The sequence below is a fragment of the Thamnophis sirtalis genome, unplaced genomic scaffold, assembly GCF_051295495.1.
Source record: "Thamnophis sirtalis isolate CommonGarterSnake01/CBP01778 unplaced genomic scaffold, rThaSir2_p1.2 scaffold_8, whole genome shotgun sequence".
NCBI classification, from domain to species: domain Eukaryota; kingdom Metazoa; phylum Chordata; class Lepidosauria; order Squamata; family Natricidae; genus Thamnophis; species Thamnophis sirtalis.
Window position 1 is genome coordinate 497,742 of NW_028261388.1, and position 22,213 is coordinate 519,954.

Here is a 22,213-nt window from a genome sequence, read left to right on the forward strand (position 1 = left end):
GGGAAGCCCTTCCATCAATTGTCCTCACTCTCAGGAATCTCCTCCTCCTTGGCTCTTTCTGTCCTTGGTGTCTTTCCATCATTTGCCTCTTGTCCTGCCTGCTTTAAATGGGTTCATACACACACACACACAGACACCTCTCTGGCAGCCCCTCAAACATTGGGAGGCAGCTAGTTCATCTAGGACTTCCCCCCAAAAGTGAATTCAAAGTGACCGGCCAGCGAATGAACGCCAAGGTCCGAAAGGACGGCCCTTAATCCTCCCACTGGAGTCTTTATTGGTGTATTTGAAAAGCTGAAGGATTCCGGTCTCCTTGCAGAGTAGAGCCGAATACAATAAATAGTCAAACGGAAGGCACAGATTAGGAAAGGACCCGAGGGAGCCAAGGGACATCCTTTGGCCCAGGCCCAGCAGCCGAGCCTGGCAACCGAGTACAGTCGGGATCTTAACGGAGCGAAGGTTTCACAGGATTTGTGAGGAGGGAGAAATTGTGCCAAAGATTGTGCCCTCTTCCCCAAAGAGGGAGGCAGCGAGACGTGGGGAAGGGTGGGCTAGAAGGGGCAGCAGACCCTTAGAAGGGGCCCCAGGGAGGAGGGAGGGAGGCACAAGGAGGCGTCGTCAAAGCAGCTGAACCTGCCTCCCTGGGGGTGAATGAGGAATGGCCGTTCCTCAAGGGCACTTACAGATTCTGGCTGCAGCCGTTCGACCCCCACTTCTTCCCTTCCCCCTTGACCTCATCCCCCAATCCTGCCTTGGCCGTTTCCAAGGGAAGGCAAGTGCAGGAGGGCTACCCAGCCTCCTGCAGGCAGAGCGCCACAGCCTGCCCACCCTGCGGAGTAACCTAAAACTTCCTAACCTAGCTGGGGGCTGGGGGAAGGCGGAAGGAGGCCGAGGGGGCGCAGAGGCTTCTTAAGACCCGCACATCAGGCACTCCTCCCGGTTCTCCAGGGAGCAGACCATGGCCGCCGTGTTCCTCTCCTTCTCCTCCTCTTCCTTGGAGCTCTTCTCCTTCAGCTTCTCCTTGTTGAGGGTGAACTGGATGGGGTTGGCCGCCGGCTTGGTCCGCAGGTAGTACATCCCCGTCTTCAGGCCCTGCGGGAGGCAAGTACAACCGGCTCAAAGACCCAAGGCCTCGGCCTCAGCGCTGGAGGCATCCAGACTAGAAAGCAGCAGGCCACAAGTTCCAGTCCCACCTTAGGCACGGAAGCTGGTTGGGTGACTGGGCCAATCACTAGGAAACCAGTTCTAGTCACTCCTGAGGCATAAACGCCGAGAGGGAGACTTTGGGCCAATCCCCAGGAGATGGCGCTCTCTGAGCCGAGTTGCTTTCTTTCAGACATCTCATGACCCAACTAGGGAACGTCATCAATGCTGTTCTGCAGCATTGGATGGAGATGCCTGTTCAGAGGGGGGGGCCCTTAGCTTCATGGCCCTCCCCAGCCCGCTGCAGGAGGTGGCCGCTTCCTCTGCCCTCCCAGCTCACCTGCTTCCAGCCGTAGAAGTGCATGCTGGTCAGCTTGCCGTAGTTGGGCTCCGCAATGTGGATGTTGAGAGACTGGCTCTGGTCGATGAAGGCCCCCCGGTCGGCCGCCATCTTCAGGATGGTCTTCTGCGAGATCTCCCACACCGTCTTGTAGAGCTGCTTCAAGTCCTCGGGAATCTCCGGGATATTCTGGAAGGCAGAAGAGCAGCAGAGGATGGGTCTCTCTCTCTCTCTCTCTGGGCAGTGGGGAGCTGGTAGAAAGAGAGGAGGGGGGGAAGGGAGAGGGGGAGGGAGGGGCAGAGGGAGGGGGGGAGAGGTCCCAGCAGCCTCTCTGCAGGCAGCCGGGGAAACGTGGCACAGAGGGCCTCTTTAGCCTGGGCAACCAAGGAGGAGTGTCTTCTTGGTAAAAATCTATTTATTGGTTAAATTTCTGCACTGCTTATCTCGACTAAAGGATTCTGGGCGGCAACCAGCCTGGACATGATCTGTTTCATCTTCTCCCCTCTGGTCCCCGCTATAGGGCATTGCACGCCAAAACAACTAGACACAAGGACAGTTTCTGCCCCCGTGCCGTCCCTCTGCCAAACACCTAATTTCCACAGCCCTGTCCTATGCCCAAAGATATTTATCCATGTTGTGTGGCTGTCTTGTTTTTATCCTTGTTAGGAATATAATTCTAACGGTTGGGTCTGCAGTACTGTATATAAATTATGTAACAATGTTGTTGTACCTGTTTCTTTAAATCATACTGTAAAATGTGATTGGTTGCTGTTTCCTCAATCGGCCATAAGAGGGAGCCAGAATGACAGCTCTCTGTTTGTTAGATGCTGGGCTGATCTGATCTGAGTGTTTTAGAAGCTGGCTGTTAGAAAGTGCCGTGAGCTACTGCAACTTTTGCAACTGCTAGAAAACTTTGAGTACCAGACTGTTTATATGATACTGGACTATGTTATTTGGATTATCCCTTAACTGAAAGACATTGATGAGTGACTGTCTTATCCGTGTATGACTTGGACTGTTTGATGGACTCTGATACCTCTTATTTCCACGAAAGTAAAAGCCTATTTAAACTGCAGTCTCTCTGTATGCTGGTTTGTGTGTTCTCCAAAACAACTCTCACAACTCTTCTCTGAATGTACTCACTCTCCCAACGGGGAGCTTGCCTAACACTGGTTATGGGCCCAGCACGCTTCCGCTGCACCAGATGGCCAGATGGCTAACAGAGCTTATCATAACCTTAAACCCCCTGATGAATGCATACATTTACTACATAGACGCATGGGGCACATTAATTTCAAAACGCTGCAACAAACTGTTAAGTTGGCAGAGGGAGTACAACTAAAACCATGCGGAAAATATTTAAACTGCAATGTTTGCAGTCAGGAGAAAAGCAAAGTTATTCCAGCAAACAGACTGAATGGTTTTAAAACAAAGGAACCTCTGGAGGTTGTTTTTGCTGATTTAATTGGACCTAAGAAACCCAGTTTGGGAGGTGCCTGTTATGTTTTGAGTATCATGGATCATTATTCCCGATACAGTTTCTGTTACTTAATGAAAAACAAAACAGAAACGTTTCAGCATTTCTTTAATTGGCTGAGGTTTGGGGAGAGAAAGATGAAAGCCAAGGTTATTACTGATAATGGGACGGAGTTTACCAACTATAAATTCCAAACAATGTTAAGAACAGCTGGAATCAAGCACAAACGTTCTGCTCCTTATAGGGCACAACATAATGTTGTAATATAGTTCCTTGTGTAGGTGTGTGTCCCCCATGGCCCAGTTCATACCAGGGCATGCAGAGCAACGCTGAACCACACAGGAGAAAACAAACTCCTAAAACGCCATAACATCCTGTTTGTGTGATTATGGACTATGTTATTTGGATTATCCCTTAACTGAAAGACATTGATGACTGACTGTCTTATCCGTGTATGACTTGGGACTCTTTGATGGACTCTGATACCTCTTATTTGCACGAGAGCAAAAGCCTACTTAAACTGCAATGTCTCTGTATGCTGGTTTGTGTGTTCTCCAACAACACTCTCACAACGCTTCTCTGAACGTACTTGCTCTCCCAACGGGGAGCTTGCCTAACAATCCTTCTCATCTGTTCCACTGCCTTCTCTTATTGATATCATTATCATTATCATTATTATTATTATTACTTTGTTGTTTTGAATGTACACTGAGAGCTTCTGCACTGGAGAGAAATTCCTCGTGTGTCTAATCACGCTTGGCCAAAGAAAGAATTCTACTCCATGAAGGATTCTATCTTAAGATCACATCAATACATGAATAAAAGGACAGATTAAAAACCAACAGGTGAAACCTTACAAGTAAAGATAGAAATAAATTAAAAATATAAGCCCTGCATTAAAGGGTTCTACCACAAAACCGCGGACGACAAAATCGCGGTCGACGAAAGCGCGTATGTGACGTCATCACAGCGCGACGAAAAAGATCGAAAAATGTAAAAATAAAGCTAAAACCTTCCCCTAACCCCCCCAAACCTAACCCTAAACCTAACCCTAAACCTAACCCTTAACGTAACAAAAAACCTAACGCTAACCCTTAACCTAACGCTAAACGTAACGCTAACGCTCTAAACCTAACCCTAACCCTTAACCTAACCCTTACCTTTATGTGAATCGGCTTGCTGTAATTTAATTTTTATTTCAATTTTTCGATCTTTTTCGTCGCGTTGTGATGACGTCACATACGCGATTTCGTCGACCGTGCTTTTGTGGAACGCGCTTTTGACGGGTCACGGCATTAAAGGGTCACTCTAAGGACGCTCAGATGAGCCCGGATGCCAAAGCTGGTCTTTAGCACACCAGACTCCACACAGCTGTTTGGGAAACTCACAGGCCCGGAGAGGAGCAACACAACTGAGCTGCGTCTGCATTTTTGTCTACGGCACAACAGCCCTGGATGAGGGAAAGGCAATTCCACAAGAACCCACTGCCGGATGAGGTTCGAGGTGTAAGGGGACCGTTTCCTCGCACAATCGTGTAGCGTTTCCATGACGCAACTGGGGGAGAGCTCCACTGGGCCCCACACATAGCAGAGCAGAAAAAGCAGGCGGGGGCCCTGACCAGCACAGGGGACCCAGGACCCTCAGCCGGACGTACCTGGATGGAGCCGCTGAAGGAGATGATCTGGTTCTTCATCTCCTCGTTCCACAGGCCCCTCTCGGTCAGGTCCTTCAGCAAGTGGGGGTTCACTATCTGCAACCCCAAAACCCCGGCAGTCACCTTAGGCAAGTCACCCCCCATTTGGCCGCCACCCCTCCTACGGCCCACGCCCGCTTCCCTTCTCAGGTTGCCACGCAGGCCCTTCTCTGAGGGAGGCAGCCGGTTTTTTTACTGCAGGCAGTCCTCGACTTACAACCATTCTTTTAGTGACCACTGGAAGTTCCAACAGCATTGAAAAAAAGGGACTGTCAACCAGACACAGAATCGAAATTTGGCAAAAACCCCGTGTTTTGCAGCCGCGGGGGCCCACGGCATCGCCCTCTGCGTCCTTCCCATAAGAGGGGTCAATTGGGGGGAAGCTGGATTGGCTTAACAACTTGATTCACTGAACAACTGCAATGATTCGCTTAACAACCGTGTCGAAAAAGGTCAGGAAACCAGGTGGGGTCTACCTTACAACACGACCCCCCCCTTGCCTAGCAATTCTTAGAACTTCTGGCCCAGTTGTGGTTGTAACTCGAGGACCAGCACGCAACAGCCCGGGGCCTCTCCAGCCCCCCCCCCATCACGTGAGGCCCTTTACCCTCTTGGCAACACCGGGACCCTCCCCACAGCCCTGGCCCCCCCTTCCTTGCCTGGAACTCCCCCGAGAGGACCCGGCGGGTGTAGATGTTGCTGGTGTAGGGCTCCACGGACTCGTTATTCCCCAAAATCTGAGCCGTGGAAGCTGTGGGCATCGGGGCCACCAGGAGGCTGTTCCTGATCCCGTACCTGGGAGAGAGAGACGGGCAGGAGAAACGGGGGGCTGGCAGGGGCCCAGCAGGCTCCGGGAAAGAGGGAGAGGCAGCCCCCCCCTGCACTGGGCACCCACCCTCTGCAGCAGGGCGTGGGGAGGGGTGGTCTTGTACTCACTGTGCGATTTTCGCCTTCAGAGCGCTCCAGTCCCAAAGGCCCGTGGGGGTCACGTCCCACATGTCGTACTGAAGGATCTGCGGGAGCGAGGGAAGGAACACGCCAGCTCACCCACACGCCCCACAGAGCAGGGCCTGCCAAGGAAGGGTGCTTGCACCCCAAACTTCCTTCCCAAGGGGAGCTAAGAGGGAGGGGGGTCTGCCTGTCTAACGGGACACTGTGGAGGTTCTCTGGGTTTGAAAAGATAAAGCCGCTCTCTCAGCTCGGCTGTTTTCTTGCAGACATTTCATGACCCAACTAGGTAACGTCATCAGTGCTGATGACGATAGCACTGATAACACTCACGAAAGACAGCCGAGCTCAGGGAGGCCCACTGAACGGGGCCTCTTCGGAGATCCAAAGCTCCCCGATGAAGGAGCAAAGGCCTCTTTTCAGGGGGACTCAGACAGAGCCCCAGACACACACCCCTCCCCCTCCCCAGTCCGGGCCCCCCTTCCACTTACTCCTCTGCTGACGGGGCTGCCCTGGTAGGTCTCGTAGGGCCCGTACTCCCGGGCGAGCTGGCAGCTGGCCTCCAGGGCCCAGTAGTAGATGGTCTCGAAGATCTGCTGGTTGAGCAGCTGGGCCTCGGGGCTCTCGAAGGGGAACCTCATGAGGATGAAGGCGTCGGCCAGGCCCTGCACCCCAATGCCAATGGGGCGGTGGCGCTTGTTGGAGGTCTCGGCCTGGAGAGGTTTGGCGGGAGGAGAGGAGGGGCTCAGCCCGCCTGGTCTCAGCTTGAGCGGATCTCCAGTTCACCTCCACCCCCCAACCCCTTCCCCTAAATGCTGCCACACCCGAGGGGAGCTAGGAAGCCCGTCTCCTCCGTGGCAGCCCCTGCCCCACAGCCCACTCTGCCCCCTGACGGGCCTCCAACCTTTGGACCTTCCGTGAGGCCTCGAGGGCTGGTCCTTCCCCCAAGCGCTGGGGGGAGAGGGGGGGATTAAGGGGTGGTAGGTTGCTCTCCGTCCTCCAGGTCACAGTTGCCCCCCAGGGGCGTTTTTTCTCCAAGGGGCAACTGGACTTTCTGGGTTTTTCTGTGAAGGCCTTTCACTTCTCATCCAGGAAGCTTCCTCAGTTCTGCAAGGAGTACCAACCCTCCAGTCGGAGCTGAAGAAGCTTCTGGGACGAGGAGCAAAACCTCTTCAAAGGAAAACCAGGAAGTCCAGTCGCCTCTGGGGGCAAAAGCGCCTCTGGGTTCGTCTGGATTTTTACCCTTTTAATGGGTTGACTTTTAAAATAATTCAATAATTGTTTTTTTAATTTCTGTTTAGGAGCCGCCCAGGGTGGGTTGGAAGGTGGGCAGCTCTGCAGGGGCCTCAGACGAAGGAAGGAATCTGCTGCTTGAGAATCGACCGGCACCTGGTTTCCCTGTGCCTAGACGGTGGGCGCTTAACAACCATCACAACTTGGGACCCAGCCCGGGCGCCCCCTCCCGGACCCCACGTACCTCCGGCACCGGGTAGTGGTTGATGTCGATGATCTTGTTCAGGTTGCGGACGATGACCGTGGTGACCTCGGCCAGCCTCTGGAAGTCGTAGCTGTGCTCCGGGGTCACATACATGTTCAGTGCTATGGAGGCCAGGTTGCAGACGGCCACCTGGGAGGGGAAAGCGGAGAGAGGCTCTCACGGGAGGGAAGGCCCCACAGGCCTCCTCCTCCCCCTGCCCTGGAGACCCCCACCCCAACGGGAGCCCAGCCCTTGGACCTCCCAGCGCCCGGACTCTGAGCTTTGGCCCGAGCAGGGGGTCCCACCATTTATTTCCCTTCATAGGGGCCCAATGCACTTGGTCAATGCCTGGCTCCTCAGGGCCCTTAAAGGGCTGTGGGAATAGGAGGGGGGCCTATCAGCCAGGACTCCCTCTCTTGCTCCCCCCACACTCAAGTTCTTCTCCCAGGAATGAATTGGGGAGGTTTGTGATAAGACTGTCCGAAGAGCCCTTTCTGGGTGCCTGGGAACCCTTCTGGGCTTGGCTGAAGGGGACAGGGGGGAGGGAGGGAACGGGGGACAAGGAAAAGATAAAGATACCTTGTTGTAGATAAAAGTTTGAATAAGGAAGTAATGAAAGATTGGTATATATATATGAAGTGAGTATTTAGAATACTTTGTTTAAAAATGAAGGAAGAACATTTTTGTTTGAATGTATGGTGTACAAGGACAACAATGAACAAAAGCATACTTGATGGATGATTGGCGGGATTACGCATAATTGAAAGTAGTGATGTGTGAACATAAACAGTTGGCAAATCCTTTTTACACTGTAAAAATATTCAGAATGAGGTATATTGTTATTAAATAGACAATCAAGAATTAGGTTCGCTGAAAAGAAACATTAACCGTAATTGAATATATGATGAAAGTGAGGTACCTAGTTATATTAGATGGAAAATCTGAGACTGTATATGTGATTGAAAATACGGATGCACAAACGCTTGTAACCAAACGACATGTTGTGTATGTAATGGATGGGAATTTTCCATGTTGAGCCAAGGTGGCGCAGTGGTTAAATGCAGCACTGCAAGCTACTGCTAGATCAGCAGTTTGGCTGTTCAAATCTCACCGGCTCAGGGTTGACTCAGCCTTCCATCCTTCCGAGGTGGGTAAAATGAGGACCCGGATTGTTGGGGGCAATATGCTGACTCTCTGTAAACCGCTTAGAGAGGGCTGAAAGCCCTAGGAAGCGGTATATAAGTCTATTGCTATGTTGTCTTTTATGTTTAGAAATAAAGAAAAGTTTAGAGAGAGAGAAAAGGAAAAGGAGGTGAGGGAGGGGCAGGAGGGGAAGGGCAGGGGGGGGTTAAGGGGGGGGGAGGCCCACCTCCTCCTGGCTGGTGTACTCCACAATCTCGGTGCAGAGGTTGCTGCACTTGATGGTGCCCAGGTTCTGCTGGTTGCTCTTCCGGTTGCAGGAGTCCTTGTAGAGCATGTAGGGCGTCCCTGTCTCCGTCTGGGACTCGATGATGGCGTACCAGAGCTGCTGGGCCTTCACCACTCGGCGCACCCGGCCTTGCTTCTCGTAGCTGGGGGGACAAGCGCAGGGCTTCCAGCACCTCCACCCCCCCCCGGCCTCAGCCCAAACACCCAGGCACCTCCCCAGCCAGAGGGACCTACGGCAGACGGGGGGCACTGGGGGAGACGCCTCCCCATCTCTCTTCCGGGCCCAACTCAAGCGGCTGGAAGAAGCCTCACGGGCCACTCACGGACTTGGCTGGTTTGGTGTCCTTACTGTCTGACCTTTGCTCTCAGCTGCTTATCCAGAAAACGGGAGAGCTGGGCCCTCCACTGGCCCCCATGACCCCTGCCCCATCCTCCGGCAGTCCCAACACAAAGCACCCACTGATCCGGCCCCTCGATCACCTCCAGCATGGGGGTAACTAGCGATCCCACCCACCTCCACGAAATGCAAACCCCTCAGCCCCCCAAGAGCTTCCTCACTAGTGGCCCTGCTGCCCGGATGGAGCCCCCTTGGAGTCCCCGAAGGACAGGGGAGGAAGCTTTGGGGAAGTCCTCCAACTGGAGGCCTCCTTCAGGCAGCCCCACCGCCCCTTCTCCCGCCCAGAATCCTTTCTATGTTGGGTCAAGAGCCGTTTGGCATTTTCCTTCCGCATTTCTTGAAGTCCCTCTGGGTGGCTGCTCAGCACAGAGGACTTGACGAGTATCGTTCCCTTTGGTTTCATCAAAGCCCCCCGTGGCTTCCTGGGGAAATCCCTGGTGCTGAGGGTGACAGATGCAAAGGCATCCCAAAACGTCCCGCAGAAACTCAGGGCTTCCGTGCTGCACCTCCCAGCCCAGTCGCTCCTGCCTACCTTTCGTACAGCCGCTCAAACTCTTCTCCCCAGACCTCATCCAGGCCGGGACATTCGCTTGGACACATCAGGGACCAGTCCTGTTTAAGGAGGGAGGAAGCTCAACTCCGGTGGGCTGGAGACCCCACCCACTACCCATACTCTCTCCTTCTGCAGACGGACCTTAATGCGTTAATAACAACCTTAACAGATGCTCACGAAAGGCAAAGCATTCAAGATGAGCCCACAAGAATAAGCCCCCGCCCCTTCTAGGCCACAAAGATCAGGGTCCAGGTTGGCTCAGGCCACGGAGGGGGTCCCCTCGCCCAGCCCCCCCCCTTCCCAGCTGATCCTGCCGAGTGTCAGAGGACTCAGCCGCGATTTACCTGGTTGGTCTCCACCCGTTTCATGAAGAGGTCCGGGATCCAGAGCGCGTAGAAAAGGTCCCGAGCTCTCTGCTCCTCCTTCCCCGTGTTCTTCTTCAGGTCGAGGAACTCAAAGATGTCGAAGTGCCAGGGCTCCAGGTAGATGGCGAAGGCCCCGGGTCTCTGGGGAGGGGGGGAAGAGACCAGGCAAGAGCCCCTTCAGCCCATCTTGGCCCTGGCTGCGTTTCTGGGGCCTCAGGTCCCCCCTAGTCCAGACCTCCAAGCAGGAGACAAAAGCCTGTCCAGTCTCTTCCTTCTTAAAAGCCTCCACCCACAACCTCTGGTGGCAAATCGTTCCACTGGCTGATTGTCCTCACCGTGAGGAAGTTTCTCCTTAGTTCCAGATTGCTTCTCTCCTTGGTTAGTTTCCATCCATTGCTTCTTCTTCTCCTGCCTTCGGGGGCTTTGGAGAATAGGTTGAACCCCCCCCACTCCTCCTCTTTGGGGCAGACCCTCAGATACTGGAAGAGTGCTATCACGCTCCCTCTAGTCCAGTGTTTCTCAACCTTGGCGACTTTAAGTCCTGTGGACTTCAACTCCCAGAATCCCCCAGCCAGCGCAGCTGCGCTGGCTGGGGGATTCTGGGAGTTTAAGTCCACAGGACTTAAAGTCGCCAAGGTTGAGAAACACTGCTCTAGTCCTTCTCTTCATTAGATGGGACATACCCCAAATTCCTGCAACCTGTTTTAGCCTCCAGCCCCCTAATCCTCCTTGTTGCTCTTCTCTCCACTTTGCTGAGGCTCCTTCACCCCCTCGCCAGAGACAAGCCCCCCACTTTAAAGCGGGGGTCTCCAAGCTTGGCAACTTTTAAGACCCGTGGACTTCAAGTCCCAGAATTCCTCAGCCAGCTGCAGCCGAGGAATTCTGGGAGTTGAACTCCCCAAGTCTTAAAAGTTGCCAAGGTTGGAGAGTCCCGCTTTAAACTATGCTTGAGAAGACGTCCCTGGGACAATCACACCCGTCTCCACCGGCCCCCTTGGGAGAAGACCACCTACCTTATTTCCCCCTTGGTCCACGTAGCGAGCCGTGTTATTGTAGACCCTCAACATGGGGACCAGCCCGTTGGAGTTGCCGTTGGTCTGGAGAATGAGAGAGATTGGAGAGAGTGAGCTGCATCCCCCTTGCGCTGCTCCTGAGCCAGGGAGAAAGGCTCCCTCCGAGGCAGCCTCAGTTGCCCTCCCGGGCATCCCTCGGGGGCCCCCAGGAACCCGCCTGGGCTGCCCACGGCAGACGCACCCCAGCAATGTAGCTGCCGGTGGCCCGGATGCAGCTCACGGCCACCCCGATGCCCCCCGCGGACTTGGAGATGAGTGCGCAGTGCTTCAGGGTGTCGTAGATGCCCTCGATGCTGTCGTCCTTCATGCACAGGAGGAAGCAGCTGGAGGGGGAGAAAAGACAGGTGAGCAGGGTCCGGTAGAGCAAGGCCGGCTCCCAACCAGGGCAGAGCTCAGCCCTGAGCCCAGCAAGAGGGCTGCCCTTCCACACCCAACTCCAACTGCTCAGGCAAGCTTGGCAGGGGAGTCTGTTTGTTTGCACGCCCAGACAACCAGGGAGAGGGAGAGGGTCTTCCCTCGTGCCACCACTCTGCTGAGCCCCCAACTCTCACAGCAGGTGAAATGCAATGTCTCATATGTATATGTGTCTGAACAGGACACGGCTGCAGGATTTCTATCCCTTTTATTTCCACCCTCTCTTGGCCGCGTGCTTTATTATTATCATTACATTCTGCTGTTTTCAAGTACACCGAAAGACAAATTCCTTATATCTCTAACCGCACTTGGCCAAATAAATTATTGTGTCTATTTTTTCAATTAAGGCCTTTCCTAATCCAACTAACTTTGATAAATCTCCCAATGCCACAATCACAAGTCATCTTGACCTTTACAAGGGACGGCAGATTACAAGAGCCCGGGTGGCTCAGTGGTTAGAGTGCAGGGTGGAAGGCTGACTCTGCCCGCTGCCACCAGTTCGATCCTGACTGGTCAAGGTTGACTCAGTTTTCCATCCTTCTGAGGTCAGGGAAAGGGGGACCCAGATTGTTGGGGGCAACAAGCTGTAAAACTTAAGAGGGGGCTATAAAGCACCATGAAGCGGCATAGATGTCTCAGCGCTGGCGCTAAGTGCCATTGGAGCAGGACCCAAGGCAACCACTGAAAAAAGCCCTTCAATCTTTCTTCGCTGCTGCCCCAAGATGCTGGAATCGGACAACGATCCCCAAATCTGGATGCAGCCACATGAGCTGCAGAAGGAAGGGAGCGACCGCCCCACACACCTGGAGAGCAGGTGAGGGGGGAGGATCTAAGCTGGAAGCAGCCCCCGTTTCTTCGACCTTCCAAGCCGCTCGGCTTCAGCAGTTCCTCCCGCAGTGCTCAGCCAGACAGCCAACCCCCCCCCCCCCCCAACCCTTACCTGGAGAGCTGAGGGCGGTTGGTGCCGGCGTTGAAGAGGGTGGGGGAAGCGTGGGTGAACCACTTCTCGGACAGGAGGTTGTAGGTCTCAATGGCCGCCTCGATGTCGTTCTTGTGGATGCCCACCGAGACCCTCATCAGCATGTGCTGGGGACGCTCGGCCACTGCAGGCAGGGGGGCAGAGAAGGGAGATGCTTTCAAGGGGGGCAGAGAGACGTTCTGACGGTTACGCATTTGGCTGGGTGGGAGAGACCTGTCCCCACACTTACGGGTAGTCCTTGGTTTACAACTGCTTGTTTAGTGACTGTCCAAAGTTACAATGGAGCCCAGAAGGTACTTAAGATCCACTTCCAAAGTTCCAAGGACAGACAGACACACAGAGCAGTCACATTTCAACCCTGTTATTCTGTTAAATAAATCTAAAACCTGATATCACCAACACTTGCAGCCCTTCATTTACCACAATTTGTTCAGAAGTTACAACAGCACTGAAAAAAGTGACTTACAACTGGTCCTCAGCCTTATGACCGTTGTAGCAGCCCCATAAGTTTTGTGCTTGAAATTTGGGAGCTGCCCCCCCCATATATATTTAACATGGCTGGAGGGCCACAGGGGTCAGGCGGTCGCCATGAGTGACCTTCCCAGACAGCCTCTGACAGGCAAAGCCAGATTCGTTTAACGATCACGTGCCTCGCTTAACAACTGCAGCGATTCCAATGACTATGGCCAAAAAAAGTAGTGAAATCGGGTGTGGCCCACTTAACAATCCCTTCCGGCTCCAACTGTGATCATAAGTCAAGGACCACCTTTACGAGGGATGCATCCACCCGGTTGGGAGGAGAGCTGGGCCAGCCCGTTTCAGAGAATTTCAGCAGAACCTTTTTCAGATGTTACGAAGAGGCGGAAATGCTCACGAACTGCAGTTCAGCAGATGCGTCAAATGGGCCACCCGTGCAGGACTTAAACTGGGCAGAGTCAGCGGGGGAGGCAGCTGGCTAGGAGGGTCCCGTGGGAGAGAGCCCACCGCTACTTAATCCACTAGGCCGGCAGGTCCAGTGGGTGCATGGAAAGCCCATTGTGTTTTTTGAGACCTTCTGAAAAGGCCAGAAACCTTTGGAGGAATCTGAGTGAGAGACTTTCTCGCTTGGAGGTTTCCTTTGAAGAGTCCCTTCGATGCCTGGCAGTTCCAAAATGGGCCTTGGTCTTATCGGACGTTCAGAAAAGTTAAGAATAAAGTACAAAGAATTGAGCCCGTTGTACAAACCTTTAGAATTGATTTTCAGAAGATAAGATCGCTCCAGGGTCTGAAAGGTTTTTAAAAAAAATCAGGGTCACAAAGGGACAATGAAATCATACAACCATTTATCACCAACAACATACTTTAAGTCTACTGCCAGGCCCCAAATGTGCCCGCAATAACCCCCTCACATCCTCCACCCCACTCCGCCACCCCCATGTGGTCTGGATCCAGCAGACCCAAAAGGAGGAGGCTTCAAACTCTGCTTAAGGCTCCTGCTCTTCCTTGGCATAGAAAAGCCCTGTCCAGATGCATTTCCTCAACTGTCCCGTCCCCCACACACACAAAAAAAACCCCACCCCAGAAGTAAAGCTGGCCTTATAAATCCTTGTTTTCTAGCAAGGATGGACGGCTTCATCCGTGGTTATATAAACAGCGCTGTCAGCTGGTATACCAACAATGGTGACCAGTAAGTAACTGGGACCATCAACCTTTATCCTACTGTACTTATCTGCTCCCTAGCTGTGGAAACAAGATAAAAGAAAGGAAAACAGAGGGAAGGAGGAGCTAATGTCGCGACACGATGGACCTGCGGTCTCGATGCTCCGAGACCGCAGCAATACTTTTGCTGCTGGGTGGTCCAATCGGTCCTAAACCGTCCCAAAGAGACAGTGAACAGGAAGAATACGCCTTGCTGACCTCAGTGATATCGCAAAATCCCTGAAAGAAGCAAGAGAAGTTCTTCAAGCCGGCGACAATAAATCCAGCCAAGGCTGACGAAGTCAGGCCGGCTCCAAAACAGAAGGATACGGAAAGAGAAAGTGTTTCCCGCTGGTGAAGAACTTTTACTGTTTTTAAAAGAGACTGCCTATAAAAACTTTCAATTATTCCAAATTGGAGAATTTGGAAAGGTTTTGGACAGTGGTTATCTTACTTTTTGAATGCTATCTTCATGGATGGAATTTATGCAAGCCTTTTGAAACTGATTAAGTTTTCTTCTTCTATTTTTTTCTTTTATTGTTCTCTGTAACCTATGGACTAAAGTTTTCCTCTTTCATTGCTGTGGGTATTTTCCTAATTCATTTAAAGATTGGACTCTTTTTTCTAATTTGGAATACAAAAAAGATACAAAAGGAAACTAGATTTTCAACAGTGTTACCGCTGCCCGGAGGCTGGAAGGATTTGTTGACTGGAGTTTTGTGTATTGAAAATGGAACACTTTTTTTTCTCCACAGGTTGTTTTGACTTGGCAATACAAGATTTTACTGCTTGGCTACAGAAGTGATAAGAAGGGAAGCACACAGATGTCCCTTTGAAGTATATTTCTAATCAGAGAAAAGTGAAAACAACGTTCTTTGTGAATCTATGCTTTAATTTTATTAACCTTCCAAGCTAGAGCAGCTGTGTTTGTTAGAATGTCACAATTTCAAAAGAAAATAGAAGTGTCAAGTTTGCAAAAGATACTTTTAGAAATATAGAAATTATCAAATACATATGAAAGAATAGGGGGAAAAACTGAAATACTTAGAGCACATAACAATAAAATATGATGAAGAAATTGAGGATGTCTATCAAATGCAAAGTGAAAAATGAATATAAAGAGATTAAACCTGCTGATATTTATGGTGATTTGGTTTGTCTCTGAAAATGGAAAGAATGGAATACTGGCAGAGGAATTAAATGGAGAGGAAAATTATTCCAGAGGGCAAGATACAGAAGAAGAAAAAAACCAAAGAATCTATGGCTTTAAAGTGAGAAATTCTATTAGCAAAAGCATTGATAACACTGCTGACAATCAAAGATAAGCTGAATAAGGAAACAGAAAGAGGGCATCAAGATTATATGAGAGATCTTATAAGCAAGGAGTTGCTAAGAGGAATCTATGCAAAGCTGATCAAGAAGATGATTAGAGGACTGGCACCACAAATGGCAGAAGATGTGAGACTGTTTTGCTATTGGAAAGATACAGGTTGATAGACGGAAGAATATAATTTAAAACTAGTTAAACCTAATGAAATTTATTGACAATAGATATAGCTTAAATAAATAACTGATGTTACTAATGTATACAATGTGTAGTGTTATGATGAGTATAATTGGATATGAATATTGAATGGTACCCATGTAAGAAAGATTAGCAATCCCTTTGGATTATACATAAAGGTTAATAATAATAAAAAAGAACTAAGTCAGATACAATTAAAGTTTTGATTATTAGGGGGAAAATGTTATGATATAGGATATAGTCAAATAAAAGAGGGATAAGAATAACAACGTATATATAGATATGGGTATAACATAAGGAAACTGGATGTAAATTGTAAACAGTGATTTGGAAAGGAGGATTAGAAAACTTTGTTATTAAATATTATGCATGTTTAGCTAGAATAAGACATAAGGATTTAGGGTTAGTGGAGGATTTTAGAAATAGTAATTGAAAGGCCAGTATGTGGTTATGTATTAAATCTTGGTATATTTTATGATGAAGGACGCTTCAACAATTATAGTCAAATGAAAATGGAGAGATGATGATGGTGACATGTATAAATATTTGAGTTAAAATACTTGTTAACATGAATTATGTTTGTTGACTGTGGAAGAGATGCACAAAAGTCTTTTTGTAACCGATACACTTTCTACAGCATGTAAAGAAGGATGTTGTATTTGTTTTAAATTAATTTTTTTTAATTATTAAAAAAAAGAAGGAAGGAGGGGAAAAAAGGAGGGAGGGAGGAAGGAATCCTTTAAACATAAGGAAAAGTTTCTGATGGTAAAATAGGGGAGAAAAGAAAGATCTCCCTAGAGAGGTTGCGAGTTCTCCACCTTTGGGGGTTTTGATGAAGAAGCTAGTTAATCACTGGCTACGTAGGATTTAAATAGTTTTCCTGCACGTTACATAGAGTTGGACTAGAAGATCTTCAAGTTCCCCTCTACAACTCCAGGATTCTTCCAACTCTCCTCTCTCTAGGCTAGAACGTGGGAGGCCATGACTTCAAGGCCCACCTGAAAGCCAGCTGGGTGAATTTAGTCCCTCCCTCTCAGCCCAACCCACCTCAGAGAGTTGTTGTTTTTGGGGGTGAAACGTGGAGAAGGAAGGAGTATGGTGCACTTTCACTCCCTTGAGTTATTTGGAAACATAACAGAAGACCGGATACAAGTAAATAAATAAACTCCCACCTTACCTTAAAGCCAAAGTAATTGTAGGAGAAATCCCGATCATAGATGATTGCAGAATTCAGTCGCTGTGGAAAAAACGACAACAGGATCTCAGATTCAACATTGAGACCGTGTGGCCCTCAGTCCGCCTGAGCTCAAATATGCAGCATTCTTCTTCATAAATATGCTAAAATTCAAAGGGTCATGGGGGACGGGGGGGGGGGACCTCTAATCTGACTTCTGAGTGGCAAAGATGCTCCAGGCTCTGTTCTTAGAGCGTCTAGGCAAGGTCTATGGAAGCAAACGAAGACCCCTTGCCTTAAGGAACCCAGAGCCTGTCCAGGGCCAGGACTGGACACAAGGCCTTGCCAGAAGAGCAACACACTGTGCTGCTCATCCCAGAGGAAATGTCGGGATCTCAAAAAAGACCCTGGCAAGATTCCGTCTGTCCCACCTCAAGGCTAGAATCCCCCAGCTCTAGAACCTGTTTCCCCAACAGAAGCAAATCTCTGTAGCTCAAGGTTGAACTGGGGGGGGGGGGGTGTTCCTTGGTGCTCTCTGAGCTGGGCTGCTTTCCTGCAGACCCAACTAGGGAGCATCATCAGTGCTGGAAGGGAGTGCGGTTTGCAGAGAAGAGGAGTGGGAGGACAGCTGTGGGGACCTTGGTGCTCTCTGAGCTGGTCTATTTTCTTGCAGATGTTTTCATGACCCAACTGGGGAACATCATCAGCGCTGGAAGGGAGGGGAGATTGCTCTCTCAACAGCCTAAGCAGGGGACCACCAAGAACACTCCCACCAATACAAACAGAGGATGCCCATGTATCTAAACACAGAGCAACCCCCCCTCCTCACTGGTGATGTTCCCTAGTTGGGTCATGAAACGTCTGCAAGAAAGCCATCCAGCTCGGAGAGCCCCAGGGACCCCACCTTTGTCTCCACCTGCGCAACAGAACTTCATTCAATCAGCACCTACATCCTTGTTGGCTTGGACGATGTCCAGGGTTTGTTTGGAGATCATGGGAGAATGCTTGTTGTTGTGTGGGTTCACATAGCTGTAGAGGTCTTCCATCACATCTGGAAAGCAACAAAGGCACAACGGATCACAGCACGGCCATATTAACCGTGGCAGGAGGAAGGCACATGTGGCGGTGCGGGTGCAGAGGATCCGTTTTCTACTTATCCATCTTTCTGTTCAGAGCCATCAGTCAGCATTAATCCACTTCCTGAATACAGGTAGTTCTCGGCTTACAACTGGTTGCTTAGCAAACTTTGAAAATCACAGCAAGGAGCTGGAACAATTTCCCCCAAAATAGCCTTCTCAGTGATGGCTGTGATGGCCAGGCTAGAAAAGCCCAGCTGGTCCCTTGTTTTGGCTCTACATGGGGCAGCCCTTAAAGAGTATTCGGAGACTTCAGCTTGTCCAGAATGCAGCCGCGCGAGCGATCGTGGGTGCACCTCAGTTCACCCACGTAACACCTATCCTCCGCGAGCTGCACTGGCTCCCTATTGGTCTCCGGATACGCTTCAAGGCGCTAGTCGTCATTTATAAAGCCCTTCATGGTATTGGACCTGGGTACTTGAGAGACCGCCTGCTGCCAATCACCTCCACTAGACCGATTAGATCGCACAGATTAGGCCTCCTCCGAATTCCATCCGCCGGCCAGTGTCGACTGGCGACTACCCGGAGGAGGGCCTTCTCTGTGGCTGCTCCGACCCTCTGGAACGAACTCCCCGTGGAGATTCGAACCCTCACCACCCTCCAGGCCTTCCGCAAGGCCCTTAAAACCTGGCTGTTCCGACAGGCCTGGGGCTAAAGAGCTGTTGCCCCTGTCTCGAATGGTATGACTGTTGTATGTTTTTAAATTATGTATTGTTATGCTTTGTTTTTTAATTTTCTTTTGTCTGTATTCCCCTTCCCTAGTTGAGTTGTGAGCTGCCCTGAGTCCCCTTCGGGGGGAAAGGGCGACATATAAATAAAATAAACTGAAACTGAAACTTGGCAGGCGGGCAGAGGTTCCGAGTGTCTCTTAAGAACATCTTAAAGAACATCTATTAATCTTTGCATCAGTTATTATTTGATATACTTTTAGCTTCTTATAGTACAGGGCTTCCTTGACTTACCATAGTTCACTTAGGGACCGTCCAAAGTTACAACAGCAGTGAAAAAAGCGACCTAGGACCATTTTCCACACTTAAAATTGTTGCAGCATCCCCAGGGCCACGTGATCGGAATTAAACTACAGTCATAAGAGAGTGTCCCCGTTTCTGCAAAGACTCACCGCTAAAGACTTTCTTCGTTTCTTTGTGCAGGTTGGAGACCGCGATGCGTGCGGCCAGGATGGCGTAGTCAGGGTACTTGGTTGTGAGAGTGGCTGCCGTCTCGGCCGCCAGCGTGTCCAGTTCGACCGTGGTCACCCCACTGTACAGACCCTGGATCACCTTCATGGTGATTTGAGCCTGGCCAAAACAAGAGAACTCTTATTCGTGGGAAACGGATTTCCTAGCATGGAGCCTTTTTACAGCCTACAAAAAATCTGCCTCTGTAGCCACCCGGAAACATAGTGCAGTGATCCTCGGCTTACAACTATTCAGTTAGCGACCATTCCAAGTTATAAGTGCACTAAAAAAAAAAGGTTTGGACTAGCCCTCAAACTTACAACCACTGCCACATCCCCATGTGATCAAAATTCATCTACCTACCTATTTCTCCACCTATCATCCATTTCAGTATCTGTATCTCTATCATCTATTCTTCTATTTCTCTATCCATCCATTTCTATTCCTGTTTTTGCCTGCCTGCCTATCCAATTATGGTTTTTAATGTCAGACTCACCTCTGTCTGAGTTGGGCAGCCGTATAAATTTGTCAAATAAATAAAAGGCTGAGTAGCAATTAAGGCCGTGAGCTGATGAGGTATCGTGTGTGAAGGGGGTGGTGTCACACCTATAAAGGTATCCTTCCTCCCCTCCTCCCCCCTCCCAGCTGATCCAAAGAGAAGATGTCCATCTAAATGAGCCGAGGTGGCGCAGTGGTTAGAGTGCAGTACTGCAGGCCACTTCAGCTGACTGTTATCTGCAGTTCAGCGGTTCTAATCTCACCGGCTCAGGGTTGACTCAGCCTTCCATCCTTACGAGGTGGGTAAAATGAGGACCCAGACTGTGGGGGGCGATATGCTGACTCTGTAAACCACTTAGAGAGGGCTGGAAGCCCTATGAAGCGGTAGATAAGTCTAACTGCTATTGCTATTGCTAAATAAGAAATAGACCCTGGTGGCAAACTAACCCCCTTTTCTCAGTCTTATTAATACCAGTGTTGTATCTGGGGGAGCCAGAAAGAAACTCACGGGGTCCACAAAATCCAAATTGAGGCCATAGCAGAGCTTCTGGATCCGGGAGGTGATCTTGTCAAACATAACCCGCTCGTGGCGGCCATCTGCCCGGGAGGAAAGCAGCAGGCGTGAAATCTCCAGTCGAAAGGAGGCAGTTGAGGCGGAACAGCAGCCCGTGGGGGGACGTGGGGGGGGGGCAGGAGGACCCAGAGTCTCTGCCCCCTTCCCTTGTTGGCTATATGGGCTCTGGGGGTGGGGGGGTCACTCCTTGGGGGCAGGCTGCCCCCCCCTTTTCAGGAGTTACAAGAACTCTTTAAGACCAGAAGGCCTGGGGGGGGCACCTCAATCCCTCCCCCTTCCTCCCCCCCCCCAAGCACCTGGGCACTGCTGGACAGGCCGAAGTCCCTCTGGCCAAGCCTTTCCCTCTTCCAGGGGCTTCGGGGGGGGGGGGCTGAATTTAGGGAAGGGCCTGGGGGGGGGCTCACTCCTCCTCCCTCCATTGGCCTTTGGGAACAGCCCCCCCATTCAGGAGACCCCGTGATGCCCCCCTCAAGCCCTGCACCCCCCCATCTGGAGGACCTTGGCCCACCTATCAAGGGGGAGGGCAGTGGGGGGGGCTGCCTCAGGGGGCTCCGGGGGGCCTCGAGGCAGGGCGGGAGGGGCCCCTTCCTTGCACTTGGGGAACAGGCTGCCCAGAAGACCCCTGGGACGCCCCCTGAGGCAGCCCCCCACCGCCCTCTTCCAGGGGCTTCGGGGGGGGGGTCGCACGAGGGGGATGCAGACCCCTGAATTCAGGGGAGGGTTTGTGGGGGGGGCGGGGGGGGCGCAGGCCTGGCTCTTGGGGAGGAAGGGGGGAGAGAGACCCCCCCATATCTTGCCAGGCATGAGGGGGATCGTCGAAGCCAGTTTGGGGGGGGCTCCCCTCCCCGCAGGGCCGGCGTGCCCCCTCCGCCTCAACGGTCCCAATGGGGGGGGTCGCTGCCCCCCGCGAAGTCTGGGGTGGGGAGGGCGGGGCTCCCAGCCTAAGGGGCCCCCTGGGGACTACAAAGCCCATCGCCCTCCCGCCAGAGAGTGCCCGGGGCCGTCGGGTGAGGGCCGGGGGGACCGGGCTGCCCACCTCGCTTGACGACGTGCATGGTGCCGGGTCGGACGAGGAGCTCCGCCGCCGCCTCAGCCGATCGCCCGCCAGACGCTTTCCCGCCAGCGCCGCGGCCCCGCCCCGACAGACGCCGGAGCCACCATCTTGGACGCGGGCCTGGCCGCCCCCAAAACAGCCGAGTTTGCCCCCTACAAAGATGGCGGCTGACGGGGAAACCGGCCTCCGGACTCGCGCGTGCGCAGCGCAGCGCTGGAAGCCGCGTCGAGCCCGGCGGGGGAAGGCGGGAAAGGGACGCCCCCCCTGCTGCTTCTCCAAGACTGCGGCGCAGTCAGTCCGCGATAGCGCCACCTGCAGGGCACCTCCGGCAGCGCCCCGACCTCCTTCTCGCATTAACCGCTTTCTCTCGCCGCTGCCCGGAGGGAGCCCCCCCAAAAAACGCAGCCAAGACCCCGCGGGGGGGGGGGGGCGCTGCACCCCAATTGCGTTTGAGCAGCCCTGAAAGCGGCTCCCCACCTTCAGGATGCGAAGGGCAGCTGGCAGAGCCCCTTTTCACTCCCTCGGGTGCCTCCTAACTCACTCCGTGGCAGGCAGGGGCTCCAGACCAGGTCAAACAGGGGACCCGCATAACACCCAGCATCGCGGAAACAGAAGAAGCCCACCCGAGGACCAGGAACACCTACCAGGGCAGAGACCCAGAGCAGACAGTGGGAGGGGGCTGTAGTCGGGTGGGGGGATCCCTCCAGAGGGAGGGCTCCAGTATCAATCAGCAGGGGGCTGGAAGGGACTCTGGAGGTCTTCTAGTCCACCCCCTGCTCAAGCAAGAGACCCCACAGGAGTCCCCCAGGTGAGGAGACTCTGGGGAAGGAGTCTGGGGAGGCCCTTCTGGGGGAGCTTCTGGGGCGGCCACTCGTCCTTGGAAGAAGTGGCCCCTCCAGGAACCCCGTCCTGGGCCACCCAGGGCTTGAAAGGAGCAGCCAGCACCTTCAATCACTCCTGGAGCCTCTTGGGAGCCAAGGCAGCTGGCGGAGCAGCGCATGACGTTGGCACAAGGAGCCAGGCCATCCCTGGCCTGATGGCTGCACTCTGGGTGGCTGTCAGGGGCAGCCCCACAGGCAGGGCTTGAAAGGCAGGCGTGGGCCTCATGAG

The 22,213-nt window shown here is 52.2% G+C and overlaps 1 protein-coding gene across 1 annotated transcript; it reads right to left on the bottom strand.

Annotated features, from left to right (window-relative positions):
- Positions 1-245: 245 nt before the first annotated feature.
- RRM1 (ribonucleotide reductase catalytic subunit M1) lies at positions 246-21,260 on the bottom strand. The gene is made up of 19 exons (XM_087720921.1): positions 21,086-21,260; positions 19,984-20,072; positions 18,920-19,097; positions 17,614-17,714; positions 16,667-16,726; positions 13,512-13,551; positions 12,249-12,411; positions 11,076-11,217; positions 10,835-10,918; positions 9,801-9,962; positions 9,436-9,515; positions 8,448-8,649; positions 7,079-7,228; positions 6,093-6,314; positions 5,590-5,666; positions 5,313-5,448; positions 4,615-4,710; positions 1,484-1,672; positions 246-1,092 (listed from the first exon to the last, which is right to left on the bottom strand). The coding sequence occupies exons 1-19, from the start codon at positions 21,102-21,104 to the stop codon at positions 910-912; spliced, it is 2,373 nt and encodes a 790-aa protein (XP_087577047.1). The 5' UTR covers positions 21,105-21,260; the 3' UTR covers positions 246-909.
- Positions 21,261-22,213: the final 953 nt, after the last annotated feature.

Bases quoted from the DNA above. Each gene is read 5' to 3' on its own strand.
- RRM1 (XM_087720921.1), bottom strand. The intron at 16,727-17,613 runs GTAGGTGCTGAT...TTTTTTCCACAG, and splicing joins TCGTCCAAGCCAACAAGGAT to CGACTGAATTCTGCAATCAT. The intron at 5,449-5,589 runs GTGAGTACAAGA...TCTCTCTCCCAG, and splicing joins CTGAAGGCGAAAATCGCACA to GTACGGGATCAGGAACAGCC.